The 19,916-nt window shown below is 57.3% G+C and overlaps 2 protein-coding genes across 2 annotated transcripts in view; one reads left to right on the top strand and one right to left on the bottom strand.

The window, feature by feature from the left end:
* Positions 1–19,916, top strand: part of DOCK6 (dedicator of cytokinesis 6) — a 40,555-nt gene that overhangs the window by 6,463 nt on the left and 14,176 nt on the right. Inside the window, exons 3-25 of the mRNA XM_054562199.1 lie at positions 483–658; positions 922–990; positions 1,247–1,376; positions 2,206–2,418; positions 3,514–3,599; positions 4,906–4,972; positions 5,073–5,222; positions 6,091–6,171; positions 6,283–6,436; positions 6,592–6,719; positions 6,823–6,916; positions 7,306–7,468; positions 10,538–10,655; positions 10,725–10,795; positions 11,007–11,145; positions 11,232–11,333; positions 12,088–12,174; positions 12,549–12,780; positions 13,005–13,166; positions 13,840–14,003; positions 14,816–14,920; positions 17,187–17,282; positions 17,925–18,065. Of these exons, the coding sequence (XP_054418174.1) occupies positions 483–658; positions 922–990; positions 1,247–1,376; positions 2,206–2,418; positions 3,514–3,599; positions 4,906–4,972; positions 5,073–5,222; positions 6,091–6,171; positions 6,283–6,436; positions 6,592–6,719; positions 6,823–6,916; positions 7,306–7,468; positions 10,538–10,655; positions 10,725–10,795; positions 11,007–11,145; positions 11,232–11,333; positions 12,088–12,174; positions 12,549–12,780; positions 13,005–13,166; positions 13,840–14,003; positions 14,816–14,920; positions 17,187–17,282; positions 17,925–18,065 (2,928 nt within the window). The remainder of the gene's footprint in view (positions 1–482; positions 659–921; positions 991–1,246; positions 1,377–2,205; positions 2,419–3,513; positions 3,600–4,905; positions 4,973–5,072; positions 5,223–6,090; positions 6,172–6,282; positions 6,437–6,591; positions 6,720–6,822; positions 6,917–7,305; positions 7,469–10,537; positions 10,656–10,724; positions 10,796–11,006; positions 11,146–11,231; positions 11,334–12,087; positions 12,175–12,548; positions 12,781–13,004; positions 13,167–13,839; positions 14,004–14,815; positions 14,921–17,186; positions 17,283–17,924; positions 18,066–19,916) is intronic.
* ANGPTL8 (angiopoietin like 8) lies at positions 7,630–9,278 on the bottom strand. Its single transcript, XM_054562198.1, has 4 exons — positions 8,952–9,278; positions 8,599–8,760; positions 7,953–8,062; positions 7,630–7,849 (listed from the first exon to the last, which is right to left on the bottom strand). The coding sequence occupies exons 1-4, from the start codon at positions 9,246–9,248 to the stop codon at positions 7,822–7,824; spliced, it is 597 nt and encodes a 198-aa protein (XP_054418173.1). The 5' UTR covers positions 9,249–9,278; the 3' UTR covers positions 7,630–7,821.

The raw sequence follows: 19,916 nt of genomic DNA, 5'->3' as shown, positions 1-19,916 counted from the left end.
CGTGGGGAGGGGGGGATGTCCCGTGGGTGGTCGAGGTGGGGGTGAGAGAGGCTCCAGCCTAATGTAGCCCCACCTCCTGCTGCCTGGACCACCCAGATGAAGATGGGGGGAGGCCAGCCTAGGGGATGGGAGGTACCTCCAGCTGCAGAGGAAAGGGGGTGGGGCCATCTTGCAACAGGGCCTTAGGAATTGTCTGTTTCTTTGCGGCAGTCAACAGGCCTTTCCTTCCACCATTAGTTCCCTGTAGTTCCAGGCACAGGGTGTGATTTCCTGCCTGGAAGGAGGGGTGGGGCCGGCCCAGCCGGGGTGGGAGAGGAAAGTCTGAGGTCACTGCCCTTCGTGGAACCTCCGCAGCTCCAGCGCCCTTCATGGCTCCCACTGCCCTCTTCCTCGAGTCTGAGGGCAGCGCATGCTCATGTTCACTCTCCACCCCCATTCCCAGTGCCCAGGGCAGGGGTCACAGCCGCTTTCCTCTGACCCAGGTCCCACTGACTGAAGTCATTGAGCCCCTGGACTTCGAGGACGTGTTACTGAGCCGGCCGCCGGACGCTGAGCCCGGGCCCCTCCGGGACCTGGTCGAGTTTCCAGCTGACGACCTGGAGCTGGTGCTGCAGCCCCGAGAATGCCGGACCACGGAGCTCGGGATTCCCAAGGACGAGTGGGTTTCCCCCCTGCCCTCCCTGTTGTAACTCCGCCCTCTCCAGGCACCGCCCCCACCAACACTCCTGTTCCCTTCGGACTCCCAGCGCTGAATTCAAATCCTGCCTCCTCAGTGTGACCTGGGACAAGTCACCTCCCCCCAACCCGAGCCTCCGTCTCCCTGTCTCTGAAACAGGCAGAAAAGCATGCCCCACCTCACAGGTCCCTGGGAGGACTAACACTGGGCCCTGCCTCTGTTTACCCTGAGTTTATTTTACGCAGGAAGCTGGATGCCCAGGTGAGGGCCGCGGTGGAGATGTACACAGAGGACTGGATCATCGCCCACAGAAGGTGGGTCTGGCTGGGGGCAGCTCAGGGTGGAGGGTCAGGAGGCCGGGTCTGAGCGCGGAAAAGCCCGCTGTCTGCGGCTGGTCCTCCTGCTTGTCTGCCCACTGTGCCTGCAAGGACAGCTGGACTTCAGTGATGGACTACAGGGCAGGTGGGTGGCCTTGCTGGCATCACCTGGGCCGTGCGGGTGTGTCAGGGTGCATCGGGGAGCCCTGGGGAGCCCTGACCCTGCTACCCACCCAGCCCCGCCTCCCCCTAGGTACCAGCATCTGAGCCTGGCGCACAGCCCCATCACCACAGAGACACAGCGAGAACGGCAGAAGGGCCTCACCCGCCAGGTCTTTGAGCAGGACGCTGCCGGGGATGAGAAATCTGGCCCAGAGGAGTCGGTGAGGGGGCCTGGGTGGGGGTCACTGCAAGGGTATGTGTGTGGCCTGCGGCCTCGGCTCTGTCACGTGTGATGGGAAATGACCCAAAGGGCCTTGAATTGAAATGTATTGGCCCCAGGAATGAAAAGTTTGGGTAATAATTGTAAACCATTGTTAAGTGCTTATAGTATATACAAAATGTTTAATACTTGTCTTCATCTTTCATCCTGTGAGTCAGGGCAACCATTACACCCATTTTACAGATAAAACAACTGGGGCACAGCAAGGTGATTAGAGGGCCTTTACTGTTCCACTGGGTCCCTAGCCTATATTTTGTTAACACTTACTGAACAGCTACCTTATAACAATAATGATCATACCAAGGACTATTGTTATTGTTTTCATTGTAATTATTTATAGATGGAGTTGAGGAAACTGAGGCCCTTAGTTGGGATCCAGACCTGAGGTTATGGTGCTGAGCTGGGATTTGAACCAAGGCAGTCTGGCTCTGACCGTTGCTCTGCCTGGGAGGTCAGGCGGGATCCTGTGCCAGTAACAGCTCCAATAAAAAGAACTCTCCCCTTCTTGGCAACAGTGAGCAAAGTCCCAGGGAAGGCTCTCATTGGCCCAGCCCAGATATGTCTTTACCTTGGAGCCAATCTCTGGGACTTGGCAGATGAGTTCTGATTAGCCAGACGAGGGTCATGAGAAGCCCAGATCATGGGATAGGAATAGCCTTACCCACAATGGTAAAGGAGGGAGGCCAGACAACTTCTAGAAGGAGGGTCAGCAAAGCCACGAGGTGACCCTTGTGCTGGTGACTCAGTGCTTGACCATTTTGCACTGACAGGATGACCCCCGGCACTCCTCTGGCTCCCCGGAGGACACTCCGCGAAGCAGCGGCGCCTCTGGCATCTTCGACCTGAGGAACTTGGCAGCCGACTCACTGCTGCCCTCGCTGCTGGAGCGGGTGGCCCCCGAGGACGTGGACCGGCGTAATGAGGCCCTGCGGAGGCAGCACCGGCCCCGCACCCTGCTCACGCTCTACCCGGCGCCTGATGAGGTGGGTGCCTGCAGGTCCCCATAGACCCTGAGGCCAGTGCCCATCCAGCTGACATGTATCCCCATGTAGTATCCCACCAACATGTACTGGGTGCCTACTGTATACCCTATATTTTTATTCAGTGGCTTCTACTGAATGCCTAATACGTACCTTTATATTTATTCAACCAATACTTATTGTATACTTTTGGTATCGTCCTCTCTTTAATCAAACAATTTATTGAGAGCTTATTATGTGCCTATATCTTATCTAACCAATGCTTATTGGGCACCTACTGTATATGCTTTATTTTTATTCAGTGGCTTTTATTAGACACCTACTATAACCCCCTATATTTATCCAACCCACTTTTATTAGTTCCCTAGTGTATAGGTACTTATGTTTTCATTTAACCATTTACTGAGTCTTTACTGTATACTCCTATATTTATTCAGTCAGTTTATTAGGTACCTACTATATGTATGTATGTATGTGTGTGTGTGTGTGTGTGTGTGTGTGTGTGAGCGCGCGCACACATGTATATATCTCCGGTCAGCATTAATTGAATGCTTTCTATATACATCTGTGTTTATCCAATTTTTAGTAGGTACCTCTAGGTACCTACTGTATATCTCTGTATTTATTCAATCAACATGTTTGGGTGCCTGTTGTATGGCAGGCCCTGGGGCTACAGCCATGAGCAAGATAGACCCAATCCCTGCCCACCCAAGTTTACAGTCTAGTGGAGGAGAGACTACCAGGAAATTACAACCCAAGCCGAGTAATAAGGTTCTGGTAATTGTCCCTCACATGACCTTCAAAGTCCCAGCCACATGGCCCATTACAACAGCATCGTGAGCACCTGGGGGAGATGCCTGCCCAGGCCTCAGGGGTCAGGGAAGGCTTCGTGGAGGAAGGGCCAGCTGAGTCGTGACCCCAACCGTGAGCAGATGTTGTCCAGATAAAGAGGAGAGGAGAAGGAAGATCTTACAGGCCGGGGACAGCGTGTGCAAAGGCTCAGAGGCGAGGGACTTCAAGTTGAGTCAGGCCGGGGTCGAGCTGGTCTCAGGCTGCACATTGGAGGGCGTGCCCCAGCTGTCCCTGGGTCCTTGGCAGGACGAGGCCGTGGAACGCTGCAGCTACCCGGACCCGCCCCGCGAGCACTTCGGACAGAGGATCCTGGTCAAGTGTCTGTCACTTAAGTGAGTGTGCTTCCCTGCCCCTCCCTTCAGACATGCAAGGGGACCAGATAGGTTATGGCACGTCACCTACCTGGTGCTCACTGCGAGAGCCATGCCATTACCAAGGCCCAGCCCCAAGACGCAGGGGGCCGTGAGCTTTTAGGCGGGAAATAAGGCTTCCTTTTTTATTATTCAAAGCCACCAATCCTCAAGTGCTAACTGTGGGCCAGACTCTGTTCTCAGCTCTTCACGTATGTTAACTCTATTCTTCACTACAACCTTGCGAAGTGGGTACAAGTGGGAAAACCAAGGCACAGCGTGATGAAGTCGTTGTGCCCAAAATCACACAGCTTGTGAGGCCAGGGTCCAGCACTTGCCACTCTATTGCTGGGACCCAGGTAGAGGGGGTGCTGGTGACCCCAGGGGCTTGAGGCCCCCTCCACGTCAGCCCCCCAGGGAACAGACAAAAATGCGTGGGAACAGAGCTGAACAGGATGTGGCCTTGGACTGGAGCCTGGCCCCGCCCCTCCCCATCCTGAGTTCCTGCTGGGATGGGGGCAGGAAAGGGAGGCCTGTCTGGCTTGAGGCCCGGTGGGCTGCCTGCCTCAAGCACAAGGGTTGGGAACTGGCTCTGTGAGCTCATCCAGTCATTCAACACTCACTGAGCACCTACTGTGTACAGGGCTTATAACGGTGGGATGACCACACAGGACTCTAGGTGGGGCATACAGCACACACCAAGTCAGGGAGACATCTGGAGAAGAGAAAAATGAGGCCACAGGGTGGGGCGGGGTTGGGCCATGCAGGAATTTGTTCTCAGGGGAGTGGGGAGCCTCAACACTTAAGTTTTAAGATGCTTCCTTAAAATGCAGATGGTGAGCAGAGGCCAGCAAGGCAGAGTAAGACAGGGAAGCGGTCACAGTGGCCGTGCAGGCCAGCAAAGACGGGACTCAGCCCAGGATGGCACAGGTGGCAGAGGACACCCCAGAGAGGGAGACAGGGGGGCCCAAGGGTCAAGAGTTTCCAGCTGGAGGAGGATTGTTTTGCCAAAAACTGACTCTGTCCCAATGGAACAAGGGCCCTGATTTCAGAGGCGAGGGGCTCTGTGTGTTACTGGCAGAGGAGGGAATAATCAGTGCCTCAGTTTCCTCTTTTGCAAAATGGGACAGCCTTTTCTGCAAGCCCTTAAGTGGTGGTTCCGTGTGGCCCCGTGGGGACTGAATGCCCCCATGCTGCACCACAGCTGGGCTGGGCCTCAACAGGAAGCGGGGCCGTGGGTGGCGGGAGTGTCAGGGGCAGCCTCTGCAGGCCGCCCGTTCTCCCGCAGGTTCGAGATTGAGATTGAGCCCATCTTCGGCATCTTGGCCCTCTACGATGTGCGGGAGAAAAAGAAGGTAGGAGCCCCTTTCTTCCCCTTCCTCCCTCACTCCCTTCCTCATTGTAGGGCTGTGGGCTCTCTGGAGGTGGTAGCCCAGCTGCCTCTTGTGCCCCCAGATCTCGGAGAACTTCTACTTTGACCTGAACTCAGACTCTACGAAGGGATTGCTGCGGGCCCACGGCACTCATCCGGCTATCTCCACCCTGGCCCGCTCCGCCATCTTCTCCGTGACCTATCCTTCGCCTGACATCTTCCTAGTCATCAAGGTGCCCACTGGGGCTGGGCAAGGGGGTGGTAATGGTGAATACCACGGGTGCAGTCCCTGCTCTCATGGAAGAACACGGACATGTCCCAAGAAGGATGATCAGGCCTCTCGTGGGGAAAGCGCGGGCAGTGGGACAAGCCTGGAGTGGGGCTCCTGACCCAGGTGGAGAGCAATCACTGAGGGCTTCTATGGAGAGGTGACAGCTGAGCCAAGACCCATGAGTGAGCAGCCTGTGGAGAAATGGCAACCTGGCATAGGGGGACAGACATTTAAAATATTTTTTTAAGTGGAGAGTTCTTCAATATGGTGGCGGAGGAAAGACCTAGCTGGGATGTGTATTTGGGATTTTCTGTTTCCAGGAGTGAGCTCAAATTTCCTTTCCCAACACATTCAGGTAGGTTACACTAGTGATATCAATGGAGCACCTATAGGCAGGCACTGCTCACGGCCAGTGAGGCTTCACCGGGCTCCTGCCTTCAGTCCTCACAGGAGTCCTGGGAGGTAGGGGTTGCCATGGCTCCATTTTACAGAGGGGGAACAGGTAAGGGACCTGGTTCAGGATCCCGCAACCTGAGAATGGTCAGCATTGCAGTCCAGCTCCTGTGACCCAGAGCCGCACTTGGAGTGGCCTCTGTTTATACTAACAATTGTAGGGAATACGGAGCCTAGGCTTCGGGGCGGGTTCAGAAGGTGGGGAGAGGAGAGCTGGCCAGGCAAGTCCACTGCTGACACTCAATCCCTAGGACAGTGGGAGCCATGGGAGGTGTTGGAGCAAGAGCTCCAGCAGATGAGGTGTCTGGGGACTCCTGACAGGTTCAGGAGGTTAGGGCCCACCAGCCCCTCACTGGGCCTGCCTGCCTGTCCCTCAGCTGGAGAAGGTGTTACAGCAGGGGGACATCAGTGAGTGCTGTGAGCCTTACATGGTGATGAAGGAGGCGGACACAGCCAAGGTAAGCAGGGGGGGGCTGGACCTGATGGTGAATGGGTGCCCTGCAGGGCAGATCCTGTATTCAGCAGGCCTGGGGCACTGAGCTTGTGGGTGTCGGAGGGTCTTCCCACAGAACAAAGAGAAACTGGAGAAGCTTCGCCTAGCGGCTGAGCAGTTCTGCACCCGCCTGGGCCGCTACCGCATGCCATTCGCCTGGACAGCCGTGCACTTAGCCAACATCGTGAGCAGCGCTGGGCAGCCTGATCGTGATTCGGACTCAGAGGGTGGTGAGGAGGCGGGGCTGATGGTCGGGGGCAGGGCTACGGGGAAAGGAACGGCGCCCTCTGCTGGCTGCACTCTGTATTAGACTGCGTCTCTCAGTTGCTCTGTGTCTCTCTGCCTCTATGTTCCCTCCATCCATCACTGTCACTGCCTACCCTAGAACGCCGACCTGCCTGGACTGACCGCCGCCGTCGGGGGCCCGCAGACCGAATGAGTAGCGGGGACGACGCCTGCAGCTTCTCCAGCTTCCGCCCAGCCACACTAACTGTCACCAACTTCTTTAAGCAGGTATCATAGCCACAGGGCAGGGGACACGGGGAGGAGCGCTAAGGGATACCCCTTGGCCGCACAGGCCCTGGGGACTCAGCTCACAGAGATGGGTCTGGTGCAGGAAGCCGAGCGGCTCAGTGATGAGGATCTCTTCAAGTTCCTGGCTGACATGCGGCGCCCTTCATCCTTGCTACGGCGTCTCCGGCCTGTGACTGGTACGTGGCGCACCCCATAAAAAAGAGGTGTCCCTCGTACAGTCACTCAACAAACGCACACTGACCACCTGCTGTGTGTGGCCCTGGGGACTCAACAGTGACCATGATAGACAAATCCCCAATTTCAGGGGCTGGACCTTCCAGTGGGGGCCACAGATCAGAAACAGAATAAACAAGACATGTTGGGTCAATTAAGGGATGTAGTTGCTGGGGGGACAGATCTGATCAAATATGGGGGCAAGAGATGGGAGTTGAGGGCGACTTCTGGCTTTAGGACCTGAAGGACAGCCACCAGAGGGAACCGTGAGAGAGTCTGACGCCAAAGGCCAAGAGGGCAGGGCCCAGCCAAGAGGCTCCCAGGCAGGTGCAAACTGGCTCCCCTTCCCCAGCCCAGCTCAAGATCGACATCTCCCCGGCCCCCGAGAACCCCCATTTCTGCCTGTCCCCGGAGCTGCTTCACGTCAAGCCCTATCCAGACCCCAGGGGCCGGCCCACCAAGGAGATCCTGGAGTTCCCCACCCGTGAGGTCTACGCTCCCCACACAAGCTACCGGTACAGCCTGTGGGACCCCGCTGGGCACTTGAATGGGGGGCATTCGGGCATCATGCAAACTGAAGCCCCCTTTCTCCCAAACACAAATAAGACACCCAGGGTGAGATGCCACTACTTGCTTTAATGGGTGTATAGGCATGAAGGGACACAAGTCTTTCCTTCCCCCCTCCTCAGTGGGGCTGTGTCTTCTGCCTTCATCTCCACCTGCTTCTGTGTCTGCTCCGTGGCCGGAAGCGGGGCCGGCGGCCTGGCCAACCCCAGCAGATGGTCAGCTCTCCTCCCTGTGCAGGGGCTGCGCGGGGCGTGGAAACGTCCCTTGGTGCATGGCTCGTCCTCACTTCTGCCAGGCAGGCTCAGGCTGGGAGCGCTGCTGTGTGGAGCCTGAGAAGGAGATGAGGTTCAGCCAAGGCCGGGGGCCTCCATTCAGCGGCCCTGCGTACCCCCAATCCAGTTGCCCTGCACACCTAACCCTCGCCAGGCTCACCTCTCTTGGATTTGTCGCAGCCGGTGCTGCTGCGCCGCCATCTCCTGCCTCTGTCGCTGCACGTGGCCCTTGAGGGCCCATAGAATGTAGCTTTGCTGGTCAGCATGGGCCTGTGGGGTCAGAACAGGAACCTTAGCTGGGGGCTGCCTCACCTCCCATCCCCAAATCCTACCCAGCCTCCCCTCCCCATGGTGTTTGTATGACCCAGCAAGTCACTGCCGCTCTCAGGCCTCAACTTGCCCATCTGTAAAGTGGGCAAGAAATGGGACTCACTTGGTGGAATAATGAGCATGATAGGGATTATTAAAGGGCACAGTGCTGGGTACTTTCTGGACACTCAAGAAATGTTACCAGTTACTCTAAAAGTATGCATTTGTTGAGTGCTTAGCATCTTCCTGGCCCCATGCTGAGTGTTTTATCTGCACTGAGTCCCTGGCTCCACTCTGAGGCATCAGATGTTGCCTTTATTTGCAAATGGGGAAATTGAGAAACGGAAAGCGGTATGGGCTTTGCCCAGGGTCACACAGGGTAGAAGCCGTGGTGCTGGGAGGCTGATCTGGGTGGGGGGATCTCTGGGACTTGCTCTAGAAGCAAGTTCTGGCTGGGAATCGGGGTCTCAACTCTCCCAGGGCTGGAAGCTCCTTACCTTTAAGGCCTCAAATTCTTGGTGGGCATGGCCCAGCCATGCACCTCTCAGCTGGACTTCTAGCTGCTGCATGCGCTCCCGCAGCACCTGCTGTCCCTGGGCCATCTCCTGCAGCACCTGGGCTGTAGCTTCCGCCTGCAGCTTCAGAGCATCCTCTTCCCTCTGATCAATAGTGAGACATTAGTAGGATGACCAGCCTGTCTTTGTTTGCCTGGGATATGCCTGACATTAACACTGAAAGTACCATATTGCAGGAACCCTCTCTTCCTGGGCAAACCCAGTTTCTCACCCCCTGGACATAACTCCATTGCAGATTTCTACCCACCCCACAACATCCCAGCCGCAGTGCCCACCTGCATCTTCAGCAAGCTTGCTTGTAGCTCCTGGGTTGCGTCCCGGCCCTGGCTGACCTCCTGTCCCAGGAGCCCCAGTGCACGGCCGTAGAGGCCTATGCTGTGCCTGGCCTCCACCAGCCGTGCCTCTGTGGCCTTGTACACATTGTTGAGGGCCTGGCCCAGCTGCAGGGCCCCGTGGAAGAGCAGGGTGAGCTCCTCATGCTGGGCTGGCTCCAGGCTGCCCACGGGGGCCGCAGAGACAGGCCCGACCGCCGTTGCCAGGGCACACAGCAGACACAGCGTGAGTGCGGGCATGGCTGAGGGGCTGGAGGTGCATCCACGGCACCACTGCTGCCTCCTTTTATGCTCTGACACCCCTTTAACCCCCAGTCAATCGTTAACCAGCCAGTCGGGTGCCTGGGTTGTGCAAGGGCCTGGCGGTGGCACAATGGTTGCATCAGGCGAATGTCCAGCTGGGCCATTCTAGAACCCTGCTGCTGGGGCTCAGGGCCAGGTGAGGGCTGGGGCCACTGGGAGAGGACAGACCCAGGCTCTGCTGGGGGCTCTGAGGCTTTGAGCTTTGGTTTTCCCACTTGTGGGATAGGCACCACAGGAGCAGTACTAGTAGTCTTTTGTGAGTTCTGCCCATTTGCTCAGAGCTGTCCTCTTGCCATTACAGTAGCTGATCTCATGCCCTTCCCGCAGGCCTGTGATGCCGGAGGTCTTTGGTGGCCTGGTTGAGAAATGGGGGGAGTGGGTGCAGGTGGCGGAGACTCTCAAGGTCACACAGCCTGTCTGCCAGACCCACACATGTCCCAGATCAATGCCAACTGCCACTTTCTTCCCTGGGCAACTGTGGACAAGTGCCTCACTTTTCTTGCCTATAAAATGGGGGTAACATTAGTCCTTCATCACAAACTGCTTGTGAGAAGTAAATTAGGTGTTTCATGTTGAGTGGTTAGAACAGAGCCGGGCACGCGGGTGCCCCCTTGGTGATTGGTGCAGTCCTTGTCATTACTGTTGTTTATCACCTTTGGTTTTGTTACGGAGGCTCCGCTGGCGGCTCAGTGACCCCATTATACACATAGGGAAACTGAAGCCTGGCGGGGGGCAGGACTTGTACAGAGTTACGCCTAGGGAGGGAGGAAGACCTCTGAGCCCAGCCAAGCCCCCGTGCTGCCTCTGGCCTCAGTTTCCTCGCCTGACAGATGGGTCGTGTAACTGGTGGCTTCTCCTGGGGGAAAGGGTGCACAGGCCCCTGAGTGGATGAGGGGCAGGTCAGCCCAGGCAGGGCTTATGCCTGCCCACGGCCACCTGGGGCACCATGGAGCCTCAGCCCTGAGGTTGTCCCTCTGCCCTCCACCTCACCACGCCTGCTTTGTGCCCCCAGACCTGTTTCCACCCTCTGCCACGGTTTCCCCGTCTGTGCGCTGAGGGTGCCCATCTGTCTCCAGCTCTGCCAGTCACATTGCCGGGCGGTGCCCCTAATTGCCCCTCACCCAGCCCTCAGTGCCTCAGCCATGTGGTCATTGTCCTGTGTCCCAGGCCAGGCTTATTCCAATAGCCCAGCCCCTTCTGTCCCTCTGAGGCCCCTCTTCCCGCAGGAACCTGCTGTACGTGTACCCGCATAGCCTCAACTTCAGCAGCCGCCAGGGCTCCGTGCGCAACCTCACAGTGCGAGTGCAGTACATGGCGGGCGAGGACCCCAGCCAGGCCCTGCCGGTCAGTGACTGGGCCCGGCGAGGTGGGCAAGGTGTCTCTGGTGGGCTCCTCATGGCTCTGCTCCCCCAGGTCATCTTTGGCAAGTCCAGCTGCAGCGAATTCACCCGAGAGGCCTTCACACCGGTGGTCTACCACAACAAGTAGGTGGGGTGCGGGGACAGGGGCGCTGATGGGGGGCAGGAGCAGGAAGGGGGGGAGGGGCAGGTTCTGAAAATGCTGGTGGGGGGACCCATGACAGAGCAGAGACACTGGGCCCTGTAGCACTGGGGGAACATGTGACCAAGGGGGTGGGGCAGGCAAGGGGGATCGTACCCCCTCGCCTCCTGTTGAACCCCAGTCTGTTCTCTCTAGGTCCCCTGAGTTTTACGAGGAGTTCAAGCTGCATCTTCCCGCCTGTGTGACCGAGAACCACCACCTGCTCTTCACCTTCTACCACGTCAGCTGCCAGCCGCGGCCCGGCACAGCCCTGGAGACTCCTGTGGGCTTTACTGTGAGGCCCCCCGTCAGCCCACATCCCCCGACTCCAGCCCTCCTGGCCCCTTCCCAGCCCACGCCTGACCCCCGGCCTCTTCCTAGTGGATCCCGCTGCTGCAGCACGGCCGCCTGAGGACTGGCCCCTTCTGCCTCCCGGTATCTGTGGACCAGCCCCCACCCAGCTACTCCGTGCTCACACCCGACGTATGTGCCCTGGGCCACCCCCCACCCTGGTCCCCCAGAGTCCCCCAGGCTCCTGCCTCTTGGTCCCTGGAAATACATTCATTACCCACCTCCCACCAACACCTGGTACCCCACCAATCCCCTTAGCAGTCCCCACCCCTCGCGTGGTCCCCCCGTTCGCGCCCTGCTGTCCTTCCCGTCAGCATCCCAGGGGCCTTATTGTCCTCTGGGAGGGCCCCTAGGGCCCCTGGCTGCCCTGTCAGCCCTGCCGCCGCCTGTGTCCTACCGCCCCTTGTGCCCTCCCTGTCCCCCCGACCCCTGCCTCACTGGTGCCCCTGCCCCCGCACTGTCTGTCCCCCACGGGCAGCCCTGCCTGCCTCGCTGGTGCTGTCCCCTGGGAGTGCTTCAGGGCCAGTCACCCCCTCCGCCCCCCCCCGCGAATGCCTTGCCACCCTCCCACTTGCCCCCAGCCGTGTCTGAATGCCCCTAGGGCTCAGGACTTCCATTAGGCTATTTCCTGATTCATTCCCTTCCGGTAATGTTCACCCTGGGTCTCCATTCTCAGCCTGCTCAGTGGAACCCCACCGCACTCCCTCCCAGCTGCCCCTACCCCCACACCCCCGTCTCTGGGCTGGGCTGGGCCAGGTTGCCGGGCTGCTCCCCCAGGCAGCTCTGTGCTCAGGCTGTGGTGTCGCAACAGCTGAAATGCCTGGGGCGGGTGGCCTGATCAGTGCCGGGTGGCCAGCCAGCACCCACCGGTGTGTCCCTCCCACAGGTGGCGCTGCCGGGCATGCGCTGGGTGGACGGCCACAAGGGCGTGTTCAACGTGGAGCTCATGGCTGTGTCCTCCGTGCATCCCCAGGTAGGGGGTGGGACGGGAACCCAGGAGTTGGGCAACAGTTCCCACCAACCAGGGAGAGGCCTGGCCTTGGGCCATGGACATGACTTCGGTCAGCTGGACCTGTCTCCCAGGAAGCTGCTGACTCAGGCAGGGCAGCAGTGCCAGCGGCCACCCCAGCTGGGGCCTTGGCCCTGTACATGGTCTCTCCTCCCCCACATTTGTCCCTGCTATTTCTGTGGTTACTCCCCCTCTCTCCTCCCCTCTTACATCTGGTGTCTTACTTATTATCAATTCATTGATCCCTGGCCTCAGTGTCTCTGCCCATTCAGCCCCCAGCTCAATTCCCTGGACCAGGGGCCCTGGCCCCTCCCTACTCACCCCTGGTCCCCCACCAGGACCCATACCTGGATAAGTTCTTCACCCTGGTGCACGTCCTGGAGGAGGGCGCCTTCCCATTCCGGCTCAAGGACGGTGTGCTGAGCGAGGGCACTGTGGAGCAGGAGCTGCGGGCCAGCCTGGCAGCCCTGCGCCTCACAAGCCCTGAGTTCCTCGTCGCCTTCTCTCATCACGTGCTGGATAAGCTCGTACGGCTGGTCGTGCGGCCCCCGATCATCGGTGGCCAGATCGGTGAGCAGGCACGGCCTCAGACCGCAGTTTCCCCGTCTTGAAAACGGCCTCTTAGTCCCCTGGTACTGGGTGACCTCCTCTAGCCCATTTATCTCTCTGGCCTCAGTTTTCCCATCTGGAAAATGACCCCAACTCACTGGGCTATGAACCTTTGATGGCCACATGATCCCTTGGACCCTAAAGTCTCTCTCAGGAAGAAACTTGACCTCTGCTCTGCCTGGCAGTGAACCTGGGTCGTGGAGCTTTTGAAGCAATGGCCCATGTAGTCAGCCTCATCCATCGGAGTCTAGAGGCTGCCCAGGATGCCCGTGGTCATTGCCTGCTGCTGGCTGCCTATGTCTACTATGCCTTCCGACTGCCTGGCGCCGAGTCCAGCCCCCTGGGTGGTGAGTACTGGTAGGAGAATCTGGAGGACAGGAAATATCTGGGAGGAGAGCATCCTAGACAAAGGGAACAGCACATGCAAAGGTCCTGAGGCCACATAGGCCTTGATTGGCTTGGGCGACTTGCAAGAGGTGTAACTTTTTGCTCTAGCCTGAGGAGTATGGTCTCTGTATACTTGCTGGCAGGTGATTCAGCTGATCAGCAAGCCGGGGCTCAAGCAGGGTTACCTGGGTTTGAATCCCAGCTCTGCCTCCTGTAAGCTCTGTGACCCTGGACAAGTGACTTCACCTCTCTGAGCCTGTTTCCTGTTTGTAAAATGGCAGTAATGTGCCCTCTTTTCCTGGGGGTGCTGGAATAGCAAATGACATAGTAATCCGTGCAAAATGCTGGGCACAGTGAATGCTCTATAAGATTGGACTTTTTCCTCATTTGTCAAGTAAGTAGTAATAACCACTATCCCCTCTGGGCACTTACTATGTGACAGGCACTGTCCTCAGTGTTTCTTAGTCTCCCCCAAATCGTTATGAGGCAGCAGCCATTATCATACTCATTTTACAGGTGAGAAACCTAGAGGCTCAGAGAAAGGAAACGACTTCACCAAAGGCAGCCCGCTGGGAAGGGGCGGGTCATCAGGGCAGGTGGGCAGGTGGCTGACCATATTCCCTCCGTGCTCAGGGGCCCCTCCGGTGACAGTGCAGCCCGCCACGCTGGCCCGTGGCACTGGCCGCCCTGCAAGCCTCTACCTGGCTCGCTCTAAGAGCATTAGCAGCAGCAACCCTGACCTGGCCGTGGCCCCCGGCTCTGTGGATGATGAGGTCTCCCGCATCCTGGCCAGCAAGGTAGGGTGAGGGGCGCCCTGGAACCTCTCGCCTCAGTGGCCAGGTGGGTGGGTGAAAGATCTCTGTGTTGATGGATGTCAGGAAACATCAGATAACGGCATGGACACAGGCTTGACTCTGGGCCGCAGAATCGGGCCGTGGCTGTCACAGGTTGGGAGCTGTGATGTGAGTTCACACTGGCCTCCATGCTCTGGGGCCGACCCCAGGACAGGTTGCTAGAGCTTGGCCTGGTTGTTAAGAGCAGTGCGTATGTCGGGCAGCAGGCCCATACACACATGTACTCCGTATATGCATGTACACAGTGCACATTCATGTGTGTCCTGCTTATGTACATACATGGGGGCACATACACATGTGTACCCTGTGCATATACACACATGGGTGTATATACGTGTATGCCACAGGTATGTTCATACCAGGGGTGCATATATGTGCGTGCCCCATGCATATAAGTGCATGGGTATGCATATATATGTGCATATTTGTACACAGGGCACAACTCTGTGCCCCATGAATGTATGTACATGGAGCACATATACATGTGTGCTCCTATGTGTATGTTTACATATGCATACCATGTGTGCCCCGTGCATGAACATATGGGTGCAGGTGTGTGTGTGTCCCATGCACATGCAAATACAGGTTCATATACTCATGCACCACATGCACGTACATGCACACCAGTTTTCCAGGTTTCTGTGTGGATACCTATATGGGCACACATATGGTTCAGGGCAATTCACACTTGGTTTTTCATGCTGGTTTCTTTATTGTCTGCCTATGGATTCTACCACTTACTCATGTATCTCCAGGGTATCGACCGCTCACACTCCTGGGTGAATTCTGCTTATGCTCCAGGAGGCAGCAAGGCTGTGCTGCGCCGGGTCCCCCCTTATTGCGGGGCCGACCCCAGACAGGTGCCCTCCCTCCCTGCACCTGCACGCATGTGACCCCACCTTAGCATGAGCTCCTTCTACATCCTGGCTGCAGCCAACTAACCTAGGGGGACTGCCTGAAGGAGGAGGCAGACCCCTCCTGCCTTTGTTTGGATCTATGGAGTCCATGTGGTAGGCATCAGAGGGTCATCTTAACGAGCCTTCTGCTGCCATATGGACCACAGCCTCAGGCAGAGACAAAAGGATGGGTGGTATGTGAATAGCATGTAAATTATATGCAGATCCAACCACTGTAACCTCACTGCCCTGCATGGCCTGTTTCTCTCCCTTTAATCCACTCTGTTCAGGAGACTCCCAACTGTTCCCTTGACAAAGCTACCTGAATGGTCCCAACGAAACAGAACTGAACCTCTGGGCTCCCCTATCTTGTGTCAGAAAAAGAGGGACTCCCGTGGGCAGCTCCCTTTATTCTGCTCCTTCCCTGGTACCTAGACAGACGGATTTGAATCCTGGCTCCACTATGGGCTCGCCCTGCACCTCAGGCTCTGAATTTTCAGAGGTAAAGATTCGAAGTAAAGTGCTTAGTGCAGCCGTCTCAAGCCTGGGAGTTAGGGCATTGCAGGTGGGATGGTGTTGGCGAGGTAGAGCCTCCGCCCAGCTTCGCCCCTGAGCTGCTGGCTAGTTGGTGTGATAGACAGTAAGCAAACAAACGCACCAGTGTATGAGTGAAAATGCCTGAGGAAACAAACAAACGGGACCACCAGCCTCCCTCTGGATGGTCTGTGGCTTCTCTCCAGAGAGACGTCATTTTTGTTGGGACCTGACGGTGCACGTGTGGTCCCAGGCCCTGGGCCAGCTCTGTGTCCATCACCCAGGTGACCTGCACTGCATGGCCGTCCCGGGGACTGTCAGCAGCATGGGCAGAGCGACTTTAGGACAGACTTTTCCCAGGATTGTTGGGAATCTGGGATCATGGGTCCTGCCAGCCTCCCTGCATTTTTAACAGGAGTCCCCCCACTGCCCTCAGATCTTGGAGGTGTCAGCTGGGCCTTGAAGATCACATAAGATGTGACGAGGTGGCAAGAGGGTGGGCACACCAGGTCAGAGGTGGCACTGAGGCTGACCTTGGTGGTGAATGGCCCACCTGGTGTGCTCTGAGAAGCCAGGGTGTGTGGCTGGGACTGTGGAAGCTTGGGGCCCTCGAGTGCCGAGGTGGAGGCCTGGGCGGGTCCCAGGGCGGGGCTACCTCCATCATTAGGTCTGTCCTCCCCACCAGCACCTCACCTCCTGACCAGCAAAAGAGGAGGGGAGAGTGGTGAAGTTCCTATGCCCATTTCACAGATGGGGACACTGAGGCCCAGCGAAACCCCAAGCAAGGCTGGAGTGGGGCCAGGCCTGGAACCCAGGGCTCTCTCAGCTGCTCCCACTGCTTCTCATCACCGTCTACCTCCTCTGTCCTGTAATTCTCCCTCTTTCTCCCCCTCCATCCTCACATTAACCTCCTCTGTCTGTACTCCCCCTCCTCCACGTCTGTGCCCTCTTCCTTCTCCATCCACCCCTGAACTCACCGACTGACTCACTCTCCTTCCTCGTCCACACTGTCCCTTCACCATCTGCAGTGATTTCACCTCCGCCTACACTCCCCCGTCCATTGCCCCACCTGTGTCCCTGTGGGGTCCTGCTCCATCCACGCTCCCCTCTGCACTCCCTGCCTACGGGCTCTCTGGTCCACATTCTGACCTATTCTGTTCACCCTGCTTGTCACCTCCTCGCTAGTCTCTTCTCTGTCCCACTCCTTCCTTCTCCATCCATGCCCCCACAGCCACATCCACACGGACACATCTATCCTCTGTCCGTGCCAACTAGCTCTCTTCCTGTGCACGCCACCTGAACCCACGCTAACCCTCCATGCCATCCCACCCTCTTCACCCCATCCCATCATAGGCCACCGACTGCTCCTCTAGCCGAACCTCCTCCTACCTCGAGAGCTCCTCCTCGGCCCCACCAGCCACCCAGCCGAGACCCACTCTGCAGAAGGTAGTGGGAGGCGGGGGTGGGGGGCGCCGTTTTGGCCTAGGCCTGGCAAAGGGGTCCAGAGCTCCCGTCTGATCCCGGAACGGTCTGGAGAGCCCAGGGAAAGGGCACATGTGACTCCTGCCCCGTCTCCTGCATGGCCTCCTGCTGCTCTAACCCCAAGCCCTCCAGCTTCATTTTCCCCTTTCATGCCCTCCAAAGGGGGGGTGGGGCGGGCCCCTGTGCTCTCTGTGACCCCTGCCCCTGCCTCCAGCTGCTTCACGAGGAGCTGGCTCTGCAGTGGGTGGTCAGCGGCAGTGCCGTGCGCGAGGCTGTCCTGCAGCATGCCTGGTTCTTCTTCCAGCTCATGGTGAGCCAGCCTCTTCCCCGCCTGCGAGCGAGAGCCCTCAGATGAGACTCTCTCCCTGGAGGGAGAAGCCCCCTGAGATTGTACCTGAAACCCCTGAGAAGAGGCCTCAAGAGACCCCCATATAGAGATAGAAGAGACACTTAAGAGGATCATTCCCTAGAGAGAGGACCCCTGAAACCTCCTCCATAGAGAAAAGACCCCTCCCCGACTTTCCCTATGAGACTGTCTGGAGAAGACCCTAACCAGTGAGGAGTCCCTCCACCGCCCCCAAGAGGTATCCCCAGAAAGAAAGAATCCCCCGTGGTACTATTTGAGACATAACCAAAGCTCTTGAAAGACCCCTCCCGATTACAAGCTCCGCCCCCACCAACTGATGGGCCTTCAAAGTCCCATCCAGGGCTCCCTCAAGCCCCACCCCTCAAGCCCTGTTCTATCTGCAGACTTTACCCCAGGAGACCTGCTTCAGCCCTTCCCACACTCGCCCAGCCTGGGACCCACTCAGGCCCTGGCCTCAGCTCAGAACTACGATGGGTCTCAAGCCCCACCTATGACCCCTTATGCCCGCCTTCATCTCACCTCCCTTGCTGCTAAAACACCACTTGCAGCCCCTCAAGCCTTGCCCCGCTCTCACCCGGCCGCCAGGTGAAAAGCATGACTCTGCACCTGATTCTGAGCCAGCGGCTGGACACGCCCCGCAAGCTTCGCTTCCCTGGGCGCTTCCTGGATGACATCGCAGCTCTGGTGGGCTCTGTGGGCCTAGAGGTCATCACGCGGGTCCACAAGGTAAAGGGGGAGGGGCCTCGATGGGGGCGGGGCCTCGATGGGGGAGGGGCTTGAGGGAGGACATAGCAGCAGCCAGGCAGGGGCACCAGTCCTGCCCAGTGCTTCCCGGCTGCGAGACCATGAATCCCATTTGCTGGGTGGGTCTGTTCATTCAGTATCATTTCTTGAGTACCTGCTGCGCACAGCCCTGTCCTGGGCGCTAGAGACACGGCAGTGCACGAAACAGACCCAAATCCTTGCCTTCATGGAGCTGACTGTTAGAGAGAGACTTGAAGGAGGTGAGGGAGCAGTCTGAGACATCTAGGGGAAGAGCATTTCTGACAGGGGGAACAGCAAGTGCCAAGACCCTGAGGTAGGGCTGTGCTTGGGCTGTTCGAAGGTCAGTGAATTGATGCTCTGACTGGTATGGCCCAGTGGGTTGGGTGTCATCCTGCAAACTAAAAGGTTGCTAGTTCAATTCCCAGTCAGGGCACATGCCTGGGTTATGGACCAGGTACCCGGTTGGGGATGCAGGAGAGGCAAATGGTCAATGTTTCTCTCGTACATCGATGCTTCTCTCCCTTTCTCCCTTCCCCTTTCTAAAAAAATAAATAAGTAAAATCTTTTTTTAAAATTAAAATAAAGAGAGAGAGAGAGAATATGGCTGGAGTGGAGTGAGCAAACCAGGAACGGGAGTTGGTGAAGGCAGAGAAATGACAAATCCATTTGCCCTTATCGGAGTGTGAGTATACAGTGAGTGTTCCATGAGTGGACATTGCTCCTCCGAGACCTTGACAACTGTCCATGCTGTGGGTCACTAATTCCAATGCTCTCAGCAGTGAGGCAGGCAATAATAATAATGATAGTAATAATGTTGAGCTGCTGTTGGGCACTTACTGTGTATCTAACCACTTTCAATAAAGCACATCATTAAATTCTTCCAGCAACCCCATGAAGTTTGTATTATCTCTGTTTTACTGATGGAGAAACTGAGGCAGAGAATGACTAACAACCTGATACCATGCATCAGAAGAGGTGGAACTGGAAATCTGAACCCAAGCCACCGGGTCCAGAGCCCACCCACACCCTTACCATCAGCGCAGCGGGGAAAGTCGGGCTTAGGGAGGACCAGGGGCATGTGCTCGTTAGCTGTAGCCGGAATATCTGATTTTTAAAGTGAAGTGGGACTTCAGGATTTTATGGGAACTACAGATTTTTGAAACACTAGTCTGGCCCAAGCCAGCCCTTGTGCAATCCCCCGTGACCTCTGGGCTAGTCTCAAAGGTCTCAGCCTTGTTCTCCTGGAGCCTCCCCAAGGACTGACATTCCCAGGGGCTGACCCAGATTATGAGGAAACCACCCTGAGAAAGGGTTGCAGGCCGGAACAATGCCCCTGAGAAGCACCGTCGTCATAGCTGCTAGTGGGGCATCGGTGGCAGGTCACAGGGGTTTTATTCCTTGACGTTCATCAAGCGCCAGTTGTGTTGGGCTCGGCACACAGGGCAGACCCAGCCCATGCCCCATGTGGACTCAGCCCAAATGGGTTTTGTGCTTTGTTTCTTTGGGTTGCCGGGAACTAAGGGCCACTGAGGCTGACTTGGGAGGCCACAGAGCGACTCACGACAGCGTGAGGGAAGAACAAGCAGCAGCTGGGCCTTGAAGCCACAGCAACCTCCTTGCCGTTCCTCTCACTTGCTGGGCACATCCTTGGCCTTAATCTTTCCTCTGTTTACAATGCCTTTTTCCCCTTTCCTGGGCATCTTTCAAAACAACACCCTGTTCAGTTGTCTTCAAAACACATAGAGTTACCTGGGGTCCTTTGGTTTATCGTGTCTCCCCCACACGACACTGCGCTGTACCAGCGGTACATGC

This window comes from Pteronotus mesoamericanus, unplaced genomic scaffold (genome assembly GCF_021234165.1).
Source record: "Pteronotus mesoamericanus isolate MK-2021 breed Mesoamerican mustached bat unplaced genomic scaffold, CSHL_Meso_final scaffold_636, whole genome shotgun sequence".
In the NCBI taxonomy this organism is placed as follows: Eukaryota; Metazoa; Chordata; class Mammalia; order Chiroptera; family Mormoopidae; genus Pteronotus; species Pteronotus mesoamericanus.
This window is presented reverse-complemented; position numbering and strand designations above follow the sequence as displayed.